We start from the raw sequence: 15,141 nt of genomic DNA on the forward strand, positions 1-15,141 counted from the left end.
TATATAAAGACATTTTGTTTTAAAGTTTAATTTAGTGGTTCCAAATTTGTGGTATGTGTCTAACTGATTAATTGTAAGAACAAGCAGATTCCTTCTCACTGGAAACAAAAATGTAACTGTGTCAGTTTGATTTGCAATAAAATATACTTTGTTGTGACTGCTCAAAAGCAGTTGTTTTAATTCTTTAAATGAACATTTGACTTGTAGCCAAGATCATAATAGAACTAGACCCCAAATAATGGTCACATGGAATGTAACTGCTACCATGAACACCTAAGAAAACACTTTGGGGATGATTACAATGTCAGAACGATCAGTAGGCTGATATCATCCTTATTTTGTGTTTTTGAGCTAGACAGAAGTGACATCACCACTGGCTGCTGATGCTGGCTGCTTTTTCTACCCATTAACAGAAATAGGTGTTTTTGTTCCACTCGAGGCAGGATTAGACAGTTTTGTTTACTTGGGAATAATTTAAGGCTTCTGCAGATTTGTGTAGGCTGCTGTGGCTTAGAAAGTAAAGGAAGTTTTTCTTTTCTTGAATCTAGTCAGTGCATAAAAGTGTGTGCTTTGGAAACCGAGCCCAAAATCCCTCTTCCATGATTGGAGCATTTGTGCTGGGGATCACAAAAATGAGATCCAGTTGAGGACCTCAGCTGGGAGTTTTGCTTGAGGCCCCAAGTCAACAAGATATTTAAGCCTAAAGTTAATCATGCAAGCCATTCTGTTAAAAGTAGTCAGTTTATTGACTTGCTTAAAGTCAGGTATGTGCTTATGTGGTCTACTGAATCAATGCCAGAGTATATACTGGAGGATCAGGCTTCTTATTTCAATTAACCCACTTTTGCAGCAATGTTCAAATGGTCTGGTCCTACACCCAAGGAGAAGTGTAGAAACTTTTGCACTGTTTTGTGGAAGCTGAATTATGTCCCACATTCAGCAGTGAAACCTCTGACTGTGGAATAAGTGGTGCCAGGCCAATCCAAAGGTCAGGTCAGGCCTGCAGACCCCCTTATTCCATGCCCCCCTGACCTCCCCATGCTGAATCCAGTGCACACAGCACCCCCACACCCAGTCTGGCTGCATGTAGCCCATGTCTTGGACTGGCAGGAGACACTGTATATAACTGTGACAGGAGTGCCTCTTCAGGTCCATCTACTAGTGACCCCGCAACCGATTATGGGCCAACTGCCCGCCTTCTCACCTGCCACACCTTGTTGTTACTTGCTTGATTAGACGATATTAATCAAGCAGGAGGCTGCCCATTTTCTGTCTCGGTGCCTGGGGCACTATCTGTGGCTCCTTTCCACCCCTTACACTGCAGCCCAAGCCTTGCAGATGTACCTGATGTTGTTCAGATCACTCTCCGTGCCACACGGATGCTCTCTGACTTGTCTCACAGCCTGCGCCCCCACCGGCACTCTCTGGCTTGTCTCGCACTGCCCACTCTGGGGCTTCTCGCAACTGCCTGCTCCGGGGCTGGGGTCGATACACCCCTCAATGTTGTGCCCTCTCTGGCACTGGGTCCCCACGCTACTGTGGAGCCCCTATGAGGCTCCAACCCCTAATAGCCTCACCCGGTCCTCTGGTGTAACAACAAACACAAAAACACAAAGCCCCCTGGACTGTAATGTAAAAACTAACCCATCTGGCCAAAAAACATTCAATCCCTACTGGGAAATACTCCAACCCCAGCAGTGCTCCAGGGATGCTTACACAGTCAGAGTTGTCCCCTCTGCCTGCACTGGCTGCGCTCCTCCTTCCTTGGTCACCAGAGGGGAACTGCCCTCCTGGCCTCCTGCCTGGGTTTATATGGGCCAGGCCCTGCCCCTTCCTGTCAGCTGGGTCCCTAGCGGTTGTCCTGGCAACCAGCACCTGTTACTCTGGCTGCCGACGCAACAGGCAGCTGAGCCTCCCTCATCTTGCCGCTACGGGTCTCCCCTGAGTTGTTTTTCTGCTCTCAGGCACAGGGCACCTGAGTGCTCTGCAACAATAACATAGGTGCTGGACTGGCCAGAATGAGTATGGTATGTAGTGCGGGTCTCAGGACAGGTGCTGCACGTGGTGCCTACTCAGCCAGTCTGGGACCGGTGCTGCATGTGGCACCCATTTTGAACACTCCAGGATCTATGCCCTACCCCTTAGCTGCAGAGGATAGGACAAAAAGCAGTGGCTTTAAATAGTAGGAAAGCAGCTTTAGATTAGATCTCAGGAAACATTTTCCTTGTTGCTAGAACAGTGAGGCTGTGGAATAGACTGCTTAGGGACGTGGCAGAATTTCCTTCAAGTTTTCAGGAGGCCGGCTAAGTGCTGGATAGAGATAGTTTAGGAACAGCATTCCCTCTAAGATGTGCTGTGTGCACAGCCGTGCAGGTGTGCTCATGCTGCACTGCCAGGCACAGCTGCGCATGCCACGCAGCTTAGAGGGAATGCTGTTTAGGAATACAACTAGAGATAAAATGTGTTTGGCGAGTGTGGTTCAGAGACATATGATGGGGTGAAAATAAATGAAGAATGTGTGATGGATCTTTCAGGAGAGGGTTTCAGGCTTTTTTTTTTAGTATTTTTGGCTGAGGCCTTGGTTTTCTGGGGCAACTGAAGGGGAAGGCATTTGTACATCTTGCAGATTAGAGAGGGTTATTTATGAAACCATGTCCAATTAGTGTTGACTTTGGTCAGGGGAGGGAATGCTGGATTGAGCCCCATATTGCAGCTGTTCAGGAAAGCTTGGTTGTGGTCCTGGCAGATGTGAGTTCAAGTAATTCCCTGCCTCTACAGTTGTGTGCTGGCCAGCTGAGGGAATTACTGGGGTTAGTTACTGGAGTACCTGCATGCCAACCCTGCAATCCCAAAAACTGGTGCAAGAAACAAGGGGAAGTTCCTACTTTTATATAGAAAATTATAGGCATTAGAGTCACAAGCCAATGGGCCAAAGGGAGGAAACAGGTAAAAGGTGAAGAAATAACAGTGTAGTAACATATACTCAGCACCTTAATTCTCTCCCCTCTCCTCGCCCTTGCATACACTTCCAGAGGTGTCCCCAAACAAGCCTTTAGTCCCAGAGTGCTCAAACAGCAGCAGTCTGCAACTGCCCTGAAGTCTGAGTCCAGCTTTTTCAGTCCACAGTCCTGGCTGACCAAGCCAGTGCAATTTTCAGCTCCACTGTGTACTCCTCTTGTATAGGGCTGACTGGGTTCCATGTGCGTGCTGCTCTTTGTTCTCCTTGCTCCAGGCTCTGGCGTTTTTTCAGCTTGTACAACTCTTTCACTTTTTACTAATGATTTCCTTACTCCAGCCTCCAGAGTCCTGCCTTGCTTGCTTTGCTCTTCCTTTTTCCCCTGCATCAGCCCCTTGTGCTAGGGGAAGAATTTACACACAAACTGGTTCAAGTGATCAGAAACTGGATTAAACCTGTAACAGAACAAACGTTCAGTGCACATAAACCAGTTACTGAAACTGGTTTAAGATAAATCTTATTGAATGTAGTATCAGACTTAACTGATTGAGGTCAAACCGGTTTATGGAACTTTTGTCCCAGATCATTTCCAGGTTTAAGTCAGACCAGAGTCCCCCAGCATCCCAGCATGTTTTTCAGCCCTGGGCTAGACTGTGCTGTCTGCTCCAGAGAGCAGGGCTAGCCCCGCCCCTCTCCTGTTTAGCCAGAGTAGGGGCAGGGGCATTGCCAGATGCTGGCCTGGCATGGCCCCCTGAGGTGAAGGGGGCAGAGAGAGGGTTTATTCCTCCCTCCCTTCACTCTCTTCCCATGGGACCCTAGGTGAGGTCTGCCTGGCCAGGTGGAGCAGCCCCATCAGGGTCCCTTTCCCTTCACTGTTTCAGCAGCATAAACAGAGGCATGATCAGACACTGGCCCAACATGGCCCCCTAAGGTGAAGGGGGCAGGGAGAGGGTTTATTCCCCTCTCCATCCCTTCTCCCACTGGGGGACCTCACTTACAGTCTTCCAACCCCGGCCACTGCCTCCACCACTTGGCCCCAGTCAGGCAGACTCTGGCTAAGTTCCCCAGGGGGTGGGGGAAGTGGGGTGGGACACCAGCTGGGGTCCCCCCATGCCCATGCCCAAGAGGGCAAAAGACGTGGGAGTTTAATCTCCGTCCTTCCCCCCCCTTCACCTGTGACACTGCCCTGACTGGTATTTGGCCATGCCACCCTGCCCCCGCCGGGGGACAAACCTGGTAAGGGCTGTTTCCCCCTTCGTACTCCAGGCACACCTTGACTCAGGTCCCTGTAGGCCAGGGTGGGGGTTTAAACCCCTCCCCAATCAAACTCAGTGACTTGGCCTGGCCACAGTCCCACCCCTCCCACAGGTCAGCTTCCCTCCAGCCTTGTGGTTGCTGCCAAAGGGAAGGCAGGGCTCACTCTAGCATCCTCCAGCTTCTAGCCTGAGTGACTGCAGGCATGTGACTGCATTTCCGGAATCGAAAGTGAATGTCTGCTCACTTGCTTCTTGGTTTAATTTACATAGATTAGACTAAACTGCAAAGATTGAATCAATTCAGGTCAGGCTTTTTGCATGTCTGTACTTAGCCTTGGGGTTTCTGGGAGTTGTAGTCCAAATCAAGAGTCATCACAGCTCTGCAGACTGTAGCCTGGTTCCACCTGCTGTTACACACATTATATTCACATTACACCTGCAAGCTGGTCTACAAAAACGGTTGCTAACTGGGAATTGTCTGGGCTGGTTTAGAGGATCATTCAGTCCCCAAAAGGGCAGCTCTGACTAGTCCTGCCAGAGATTAGAAATGTGACTGTATAAACTGAGCGTGTCTGTATAAGATGCTACTGTGCAGTGGTTTCTGTGCATTTATTTAGTACTTGTATAAGCAATTAATAAATGGACAGTAACTGGAGTTACTGCGCAGTAGTGTCGGCGGATGCCTTTTAAGTGACACTACTGTGTAGTAGCCTAATACTACGGTGCAGTAGCATCTTGGCACTGTTTTTGCCATGCAATGCTCCTGTACAGTAGTATCAGGCTACTGCGCAGTCAGAGTCTTGTGCAGGCCTGCTGTGTTCTGAGTTGCTGCCAGTAGCCAGCAATGGCTACTTTGTACTTTACCTATTGAGTTGCTTGGAGATGGGAGTGCTGGGGTCTGTCATCAGTAGACCCTGCCTTCCGTCATCCCCCTCTGATCTGGTAGCTTTCTATTACAGTTTTAGAGACACACCAAGTGAATGCTCATGTCAATATAGGATATATTGGCCCACAGAATCATCAAGTTAACAATAGAACAGCTAAAATAGAAATTGTATGCTACAAGCTGTTCTACACTCTTGTAGATGGGGCCTGCATAGAAAGGCCTTCATGGCTGTGTGTATAAAATAAACCTTCATCATCAATCTGTGTGGCATTGACAGCAGATGTGGAACTAAGTGCCACCCTTGTAAAGGTTTAGCCAGTTTTTCATTGTGCCATTGATTAGATTCACCAGTCTTTAATTCTACTCTTCCATGTGATTCACTACTCAACTTGGGTGGTTTTAGTACAGCAATCCTTTCAGCTAACTCCAAACCTCACAGTCACTATGTTTCCAAAGTAGCATATTTTTGCAATGAGTCCCAGATGAAATTCTTGAACATCCAACCAAACTTTTGAGAATTTCAGACTCTCTTGAGTTTTAAATGATTTCTCTGTACTGGCAGGATACATAGCTCTCCCTTTGAGTTTAATTGCACTGTAAAACAGGAGCCATTGGCTATTTTACTTTGTTTTAATTGTGTTAAATGTAATGCCCTGGCTTAACAGAGTGATGCTGTACAAGATTGGTACCTTTTTTATCCTTAGTCATGACTTATGTAGCAGTTGGAAGTTATGAGCAATATTTAGTCACAAGAAGCATGATGGTGCATGGCAAAAAATGTTAGTGACCAATATACAAAGTATATAGAAATTGCAACTAAAACTGTTTGTACTCTAGAAAAGAACATAGAGGAATACAATTTGCCATATGGGAAGCCTAGGGTTCTACAGAAGAAAAGCATCTCTTGCCTCCTCTACCATCACCAGTATGTGAGTGGATACAGCAAGGACCTCAGTATGCCTTTGTGGAGTGCCTACACTATTAGCAAATCTGTAAGTTTTTTGGAGGGTTCTATAATGTTTTGTTCCTCCCATTGCTGTGATTTATTTTTGACCTTTTTGTCTTTGGGTTTTTTTCTTCTTTTGTGAACTGGAATTGGAGGACTGGAGGGAAACTGCTTTGTTTTTTGAGTATTGATTGTCTCCAAATGCAGCTGCCCATAGCATCAGTTCTTATGGAAAGGCCTCCAGGATAGGGAATGTCAGGAGGAAAATCCTGTGAGGTTCTTTGGGCCTTCTATTTATACTACTATTATAAGTAGTATTCTTTACAGTGGATGCACGTTTGCTCCTGTCCCTCCCTTGGAGTGAGCTAGCTCCATGTCAGTCTTCAAAAGTCAGCATACAGCATGGAACCCAGGGACCTGCTAGTAGGCGAAGATCATCAGTACAGAAAGTCAAAGGAATCTTCACCGACATTGAACCTTAGTTGGGCCGGCTTCTTGGAAGTGTGAGCTGATAGGCATTCTTGACAGTGGCTGCCCTTGTAATCCTCATTTTAAAACTGGGTTCCCATAGCATAAAGGGAAATGGTAATACAAGTAGTTTCTGTAGGGTTAGTATCTTATAAAGGACTGCACAGGGCCCTAATCCATATCCGTCCCTATAGGGAGAATGGGGTAGGGACAGATGGTAGTGAAAAGTTTAATTATCATCCTTCTGTCCCTACACACACACATGTGCTTTCCAAGCAGAATGAAGGAGATCCACGTGTGAATCTTGGGAGTACAACTGGTCCATGCTTTTCAAGGTTGTCATTTCTATTTTTGCAAAAACTTTAGAAGCTAAAAGTAATTGCTTTCTTATTCATAGGTCAGTCTGGAAAACTCTTTGAGTTGAGATACTTGTAATAATGGCTGACAGACACCAAATCCATGTCTTCACTTATTAGACTAACAGTAATTTTTTGTTGCAAAATGTCCTCATCCCGAAAGTCAACCTATGAAGATTTGCCACTAAAATTTCAGCAAATGTGTTATCATTCCATGGCCAAGCTTTATTTTTAAAGTGAAACTGGCTGTAATACTACATTTCATGGAACATTTTTCTTCAAGTAGTCTTATCTTTAGAACTGATTAAGACAAACTAGGATTTTGTTCAGTTGATTTATTTGGGAAACTGCAGTTCTTTCAATAAATATTTGCTATTTTAAAAGATAATAGCAAAGCTGTACTTAAGACTGAACTGCAAGGAAGCCAGAAATGCATCAAAAAACTGAAATCCTGGACTACTTAAATTGCTTTTACAATAACTTCTTGTAAATTGTCTCAGGTTCTTCTCATTTGCCCATCAAAGTCTTTTCAATAAGAAAAATTCTTCCCATCTCACCTTTAAAAATAATCAGTTGTGTCCATTTTAGTTGTATGATACTCATAAAGCAAAAGAGATACCGAACATTTTACACCATCTATAAGTCACTCTCATTATACAGTTAACATCACTTAGGCCATGCCCACATGAGCATGCATGTTTGGTTCCCTGGGCACAACAACCAGTGGCACACCTTGTGCTGCTGCTAGTTATCCCCGGCAAAAGTCTGTGACATGCACTCTCCAGTGCACAGCAGGTTACCCCTGGTGGGGTAGAGGAGGCTGGGGCCAGACTGGACTGGCCTCAGCAGCCTTACCTGGGGTCCTAGGGGCCTCCTGGGGCTGCAACAGCAGTGATCCAGCGGCTTGGAGCCTGGCTGGCTGCCAAAGTGTGACTCTAGCTGGCCAGGTTCTGATTTTGAGTAGTGCACACTGCTCCCATGTGCACCACTCCGGGGGCTTTTGTGACCTCTGAATATCCAGGGATCACACACATACACCTGCCCCACATGCTGCTCCCTTGCAGCATGGAGAAGAGTTGAATGCTCAGTATATGGCACCATAGGCATGTCTGCAGCACCACATACTGCATAGCCATGCTCATCTGGATGCAGCCTTACAGTCCAATTTTTAAGGATTTTTAAGCACAAGAATTGAAGACAAATAGTTCTGAGCTGACTATTTATACAGCAATTACATTCTGTTTATGTTCAATAGGACACTTGGGTTGGGTCTATGGAAAATATCTCCAGCTGTTTACATATGGATATTCGCACCCCTTCCAGTCACAACCAGCTTTGCTCGTTCTACAAGAATCACCCTCGACTAAACTACGGATTCCTTTCTCCGCCAAGTAAATACATAGCTTTTCTTCACATACTGTGTCTGAGTCCTGTGAACCTTTGCCCTGTAGGGGCAGCCTTTTGCAATAAGTTGTTCCAGGAAATTAGTCAACTGTCAGGTTGCTACTGTAGACTCATAAGCAATATATTCCACAACATACAACTTATTTTAGCAGAAAAAGTGTAGGAGTCTGTCAAACTGTACTTTGGGAGTTGGCAGGATATGTGAGATGTTTTCATCACATTTTGAAAGTCCATGAAGTAGTCTGGTTTCTAAAGCAGCATCTTATACAAGAAGGGAGAGAGACTGCATCAAGTTTTGCAGACTACTGTAATACAGCTAATGAAAGTTTCCCTTTCCCCATACATGGTTTGTAGAATTTGAGCGTGTTTCTCATTGGAAGACTGCTTTGTTGATTTCATTTTATATCTGAAATCCAAAATTGCACTACATCAGGTCTTCAGCAAATTAAACCTTTGGGCCCTTGAATTTAAGCACTTTGCAATTTGTGGAGCCATTTTAAACCTATGTAAGGTGAATTAGAATTACAGTTATGATGACTTCAGTAGTATTTTATTCCCACTTCTCTCAGTTGTAAGTGACTATGCAAAGTGACGGGCAATGGATTATTTATTTATACTAAGGGCCTTTGGATTATTTATTCATACTAAGCCGTAGGTCCCAGGACAGTACTTTTTTGGTTTATGTAGAACAGATATTTCCTATTTCCTGCTTATGGACCTGATTTAGTACTTACCAGAGTCAGAGCACAGGCTCCCCTGGACTTTGTGGGAGGCAGCATCAAGCCTTAATGATATTTACACATTTGTCATAAGTGAGGTCCACATTATTCTCTTTACGTTGATCTTAAAACCTCCATGTAGATGGCACTTCAGGCCAACTATAATGCCAAGTAGTGAATACCTATAATGGTGTCAAAAATTTCTTTTAGATTTAATAAAAGACACAAAGAACAGCCACTATGAAGCACTACTTAGCAGCAACATTGTGCCAATGTATCCTGGTTTTCAAGGTAATTTTTCTTTACATACATTTGCATGCAAGACATGTTGATATGCTTGCTTTCAAATCAGGCAAAGGATGTTTGACTCTATAAACTAAAACCCAACCAGGAGAATGGTTACAATTGGGCAGATTGTGAATTCTATGCACAATGATGAGGAGTTGCTTGAAGAGTCGATAAGAGTACTCATGTAAATAGTTGTTCATGACATTGAGTTAGCATTCTCAGTCTGTGAGTCTATGTAACCCAGAACCCAGAGGCAGTTTCCTAATTTAACATTTTACAAGCTCTTGCTGCTTATTTTTTCCTGCTGTCTGAATTTCACTTGCACAGATTTCATGCAGTATGTCTTTAATGGACATTGGTGAAAGTTGTATAGTTGCACATACTACAATTGTTTCTAGTTTAGGAGCAGGTTCTAGATTGCAAAATGCTCTTTTGTCTGAATTCTCATTTGAAATATCGGCCCGCTCTAGCAATAAGAAAATAAGGACAATAGTTACACAGCTAGAGGAAAATTAATGTAAGAGCTTAGCAAACACTGGTGAGACTGGGCACATCTGCACACACCAATTTAAGGAGCATTAGCCATTTTTAAGGCACATTAAGGGTGTGGGTCTACACATGTGTGCCCATAATGTGCCTTAAAAATGGTGATTTTAGGCTAATTGTGTCTAAATTTTCTACCTGCTTAAAGCAAGTATCAAACTTAGGCATGAATAGTTAAGGCACCTTAAGGGACATATAGATGCCTTAAGGTGCCTTAATGCTGTGTATGTTGACTGAGTGGGCCAGAGTCAAACGCATGGGACCCTGCACTGCTGCTGGGTGCCACCAAGAAGAGGTGGCAGGTGCTGTTCTCCAAGGTGCAGATGCTAGAGCTGGAGCGGCAGTTCTGGCACCAGTGGTACCTGTTGGTGTGCTAGCTGATTTGGGTCCTACATGCCCCGCTTGGAGCCACGCATGTGGTCTGCCGTGCCTGGGAAGTGGCTTCCTGTCTGCATCAGTATCAGATGCCCCAGAATGAATCCCTTCTTTGAAGCTCAGGGGAACCAGGAGTCTTGGGCTGCTTAGGGAGATCAGTGTCACACCTGTCTTTACCTCGCAATCAAACACTTCATGGCACAGGAAACTCCTTGGGTGCAGAAACGAGCAACAAAGTGGCACCACTGCCCCTGACAGCAGTTAAGGGACACGGTCCTGTGAAACTCCTCGTTGCCTCCTTAGCTTCTCTCCTCTCCACCGTGCTGAAAGCCAAGGAGCCACAGCAGAAAGAGGCAGACCCTGAACCACAACGCTTTCCCAGAGGCTGGGCACTGGGAGCTCTGATACTGATGCAGAGAGGAAGTTGAATCGCAGGTGCCGGGGAGCATAAGCGCAGCTCAGAGCGGGGTGAGTGGGTCCTAAGTCAGTTGGCACATCAACAGGTACCGCTGTCACCAGAGCCACTGCTCCAGCTCTAGTGTCTGCACCTTGGAGAACAGTACCCACTGCATCTTCTTGGTGATGCCTGGCAGCAGCGCAGGGCCCCACAGGCTCAGCTCTGGCCTGCTCTTGACCGATGCTGGGGAGGCAGGAACATGAGGAGGGGGTTAGGCCTGGGGCCAGGACCAGAGTTGGGCCGACTGCACCTGAGGTGCTGGAGACCTCTTTAGCAGGTGCTGGGCTGCACCGCCTAGCTACAGTGCTACAGGCTTCGGTGGGGGGGGACAGGGGAGGGGAGGCTGTCCATGGTGCTGCCCAGAGCAGGCTGCAAATGCATTAAGGAGCCTTAAGGCATGCACATGTAGATGCACACCTAAACTGCCTTACTGCACCTTAGGCTAAGGTGCATTATGTTTAGACACGTGTAAATTCATGTGTAGACATGCCTACTGACTACGTGTCTGAAAAATAGGACTGCGTATAAAACTGTGTCCCAACTCTTGTAAGCAGATCCTCCTCAGCCTCTTACAGTTATATTCCTCATTGTGAGGAATATCAGATACACCATTCTCAGCTCCAATAGCAATATTTCAAAGGCACAAGGAAACTTGTATAACAATAAATAGTCCTGTCCCTGCTCTAACTTATCATACCTGTCTCTTTTCTGTTAAATGCAAAATGCAATTATTTTAATAAGTTCTCCTCAGGTAACATTTTCGTCTTCCATATTGCACTGCAGTGTTATGGAATTATTTCTATCAAGTCCTGCTACCAAAATATGTCATGGCAAGAAATGGTGTCAATGTAATCAGTGGCCCTGTGTTTGATTATGATTACAATGGGATCTATGATGTCCCAGAAAAAGTGAAAAGGTGAGACTTTTCTCTTTTAATAATGCATCTTCCCTTTTCTTTTCTAATTATGAAGGTATTACTGTGCAGGGAGGAAATTAGGGAGGCCAAGGTATGATCTGAAATGCAACTGGGAAGGAACATAAAAGTCAATTATAAGGATTCTGGAGGTATTTTAAAAATAACAGAAAACCAAAGAAGCCATAGGTCCCTTATAGAATAAAGAAGGCAGGCTTGTTACAGAGGATGCAGAGAAGCCTGAAGTATTTATCACAGATAAGTTCAGGTGCCAGATGACAAGCGCTGGGCAGAAAAGATGGGGAAAGAGACAAACAGCCTAAAGTAGCGGCTAAATAGGTAAAAAATTACCTAGAGAAACTAGATATTTCAGGTTGGCATGGCCAGATGGGGTTCATCCTAGAGTACTGAAGAAATTAGCTGAGGTCACTTGAGAACCATTGGCTATCCTCTTTGAGAACAGATGGAGGTTGGATGAGGTCCTGGATAGTTGTAAAGGGTCAACCATAGTGATCATCTCTAAGAAGGAAAAGAAGGAGAATCTAGGGAATTACCAAGTAGTCAACCCAATAAAGCAAGTCCTCAAAGACTCTATTGTGAAGCACCTAGAGGAGAACAAGTTGATCAGGAAAATCTAGCATAGATTCACCAAGAACAAGTCATGCCTGACCAACCTGATTTCCTTCTATGGTAGAGTGACAGGCTCTGTGGATAAGGAAAGAGCAATGGATGTGATATAACGTGACTTTAGTGAAACTGTTGACATTATTTCCCACAACACTTTCATTAGCAAGCTAAGGAAATCCAGTCTAGATAAAAGTACTGTAAGGTGGATACGTAACTAGTTGGATCATCATGCTCAACCAGAGTTTATCAATGGCTCAATGTCTAGTTGGAAGGAGGTATCAAATGGGGTTCCCCAAGAGTCTGTCATGGGTCTGGTTTGGTGTTATTTAACTCTTCATTTCATGATTTGGATGATGGTATTGAGCACATGCTTAGTAAATTTTCACATGACACCAAGTTAGGTAGAGTTGCAGATACTGTCTGTAGGATAGGGATAAGATGTAGACAGACCTGGAGAGACTAAAAAAATGGTCCAAAATCAATCAGATGAAGTTCAGCAAGGATAAATGCAAAGTCCTGCACTTGGGATGGAATGCTTGCATGCATAAATACAAACTGGGGAATGACTGGCTAGGCTATGTATTGCAGAGAAGAACCTGGAATTTACAGGTGACTATCAGCTGAATATGAGCCAACAGTGTGCTCTTTTGAAAAAAAATGCCAACATCATACTGAGTTGTATCAACAGGAGCGTTAATCAAAGGGAAGTGATTTTTGATCTGTATTTGCCACCTGCTGTACTGTGTCCAGTTTTGGGCCCTTGATTTCAAGAAAGAAGTGAATATATTGAAAAGAGTCCCAGCAGAGAGTGACAAAAATGATTAGAGGCCTTAGAAGCATGAGCTATGAGGAAAGGCTAAAAGAACAAGGTTATTTAGCCTGGGTAAATGATGACTAAAGACAATGGTCTTCAAATGTGTGAAGGGAGTTCATAAAGAGGATGGAGATGACCTTTTCTCTTTGGTTTTAGGAGACAGGACTAAGAGCAATTACCTTGAGCTTCAGCACAGGAAATTAGGTTGGAAATTATGAAGAATGTTCTGATTATGAAGGTGGTCAAGCATTGAAACAAGCTAGGGAGGTTGTGGAATCTCTATCTCTAGAAATTTTCAAAAGCAGGTTAGGGACACTTGTTCAGGATAGTTTAGTTAAGCATGATCCTGCCTTGGGCAGGGGACTGGACCAGATCGGGGCGATGCATAGGGGGTGTACATAGGTGCACGTATAACCCCTGAGTGTGGCGATGCACCCCCTGCAACAGGCAGTTGCCATTTGCCACCTCAACACCAGCACCAGCGGCAACATCTGCGGGCGGTCCACGATCACTGCTGGCCACTGCTGACTCTGCTGGAGGTGCCTGCAGATGGTTGCTGACTCCTGGTAGGTGTTTGCCCCATCCATCACTGACAGTGTCAGCGGCATCTGTGGGAGCTCCCGCTGCCACCGCCGTGCTCTAGCCACTGCCACCACGTTCCTGCTGCTGCCAGTACAGCCATGCACCCCCAGCTGCCAGAGGCGTGCGCCATTCATGGACTAGATGACCTAATGAAGTGCTTTCCAGCCATACTTGCGTATGATACTGTGCTTCTGATGATTTCAAAGTAACTATGCAGTGCTTACTAAAGAAATATATTCCAAAGGTGGACTCCTGGCAGAATACACCAAGCAGATTGATAGGTAGTCTGATGGCTCCAAACACATCAATGACTGTAAAGCTAATACATAAAGAAAACAGAAAATAAAATTTAAAAAATAAACCTACATATATGGAGTCATTCTACCTGAAAGTGAAGTACAAAGGAGAGCTGTTGCAGCTGGATGAATAGGAGTTCATGACATTACCTCCAGAACTGGAGAAGGGAGAGCAGTAGAAACTGCATAGCATTCTTGGTATCTTGATTGTTTCTTCGTTCGGAATAACTAACAATGCTTTACTATTAGGCTTTTCTGTTAAAGTATGCTGCCTTCTTGACAGAAATGGTTCAAGCTAACAGATTGACAATGGGGCCCATGAAGTCCATCTGAACTCTACCAAAAATCTTTTCATATTTTTGTAATAAAGCTAGGCTTTTCCACTTCTTGTATCTTCAAGTCATCCAGTAAGTCATGCTTTGCTTTTAAGATAGCGGTCTTGAATGTCCAAATATGCTTCTCAAGGTTTCTCTGTGCTAAGTGGCTGGATAAGTTAGAAGAATATGCTTGCTAAAGCATACCATTTGCTGGTGTCTTTTATCCTTTGCACAACTATAATTTATGTCTAAAAAAACCACCTGTTTGCATTTCAGGCAACCAGGAAATTCAGAAGTTCTGATTCCAACTCACTACTACATTGTGCTGACAAGTTGTAAAAATATTTCACAGACACCTCTGGAGTGTGAGAGGGCTCTAGATGCCTTATCCTTCATCATACCTCACAGAGAAGACAATAGTGAAAGCTGTGCAGTAAGTAATTTCTGTTTAGCCCAGCATACACGATGAATAGCTCAAAATATTCATTTGGAAGCAAAAATTGAGAATGGTGGTATAGCAGCCACAATTTCCTTCTCACATGCACTAGATTCATTTGAAGTTCCAGCCTGCAGAATCCTATTTTTTGTACTTTCATCTTCCACAAGGGTATTTGTGAAGTACATAGCAGTAGTTGTATCATCACTTTAGAAACAAAACATTTGAATTCATTCCTATCTGGGCAACTGGCCAATTCAAGAGGGCACACTTTGGTGCTGGGGCATGTGACTACCTATGAATGGAATGCATAGAAACAACACATAACAAGGAACATTCATTACTTCCCAATTTTCCTGCCTGTTTATTAGTTTCATAGTTTCATAGTTTCTAGGGTCGGAAGGGACCTGAGCAGATCCTCTAGTCCAACCCCCCGCCATGGCAGGAAACAATACTGGGGTCAAACAACCCCAGCAAGATTTTCATCCAACCTCCTCTTAAA

General features: G+C 44.6%; 1 protein-coding gene across 1 annotated transcript in view; it reads left to right on the top strand.

The window, feature by feature from the left end:
• The window catches only part of ENPP1 (ectonucleotide pyrophosphatase/phosphodiesterase 1), a 73,268-nt gene that overhangs the window by 55,781 nt on the left and 2,346 nt on the right, over positions 1 to 15,141 (top strand). The window contains exons 20-24 of the mRNA XM_019538057.1: positions 5,936 to 6,090; positions 8,124 to 8,259; positions 9,202 to 9,282; positions 11,438 to 11,570; positions 14,480 to 14,636. Of these exons, the coding sequence (XP_019393602.1) occupies positions 5,936 to 6,090; positions 8,124 to 8,259; positions 9,202 to 9,282; positions 11,438 to 11,570; positions 14,480 to 14,636 (662 nt within the window). The remainder of the gene's footprint in view (positions 1 to 5,935; positions 6,091 to 8,123; positions 8,260 to 9,201; positions 9,283 to 11,437; positions 11,571 to 14,479; positions 14,637 to 15,141) is intronic.

The sequence above is a fragment of the Crocodylus porosus genome, unplaced genomic scaffold, assembly GCF_001723895.1.
Source record: "Crocodylus porosus isolate Cpor-Errol unplaced genomic scaffold, CroPor_comp1, whole genome shotgun sequence".
Taxonomy (NCBI): Eukaryota; Metazoa; Chordata; order Crocodylia; family Crocodylidae; genus Crocodylus; species Crocodylus porosus.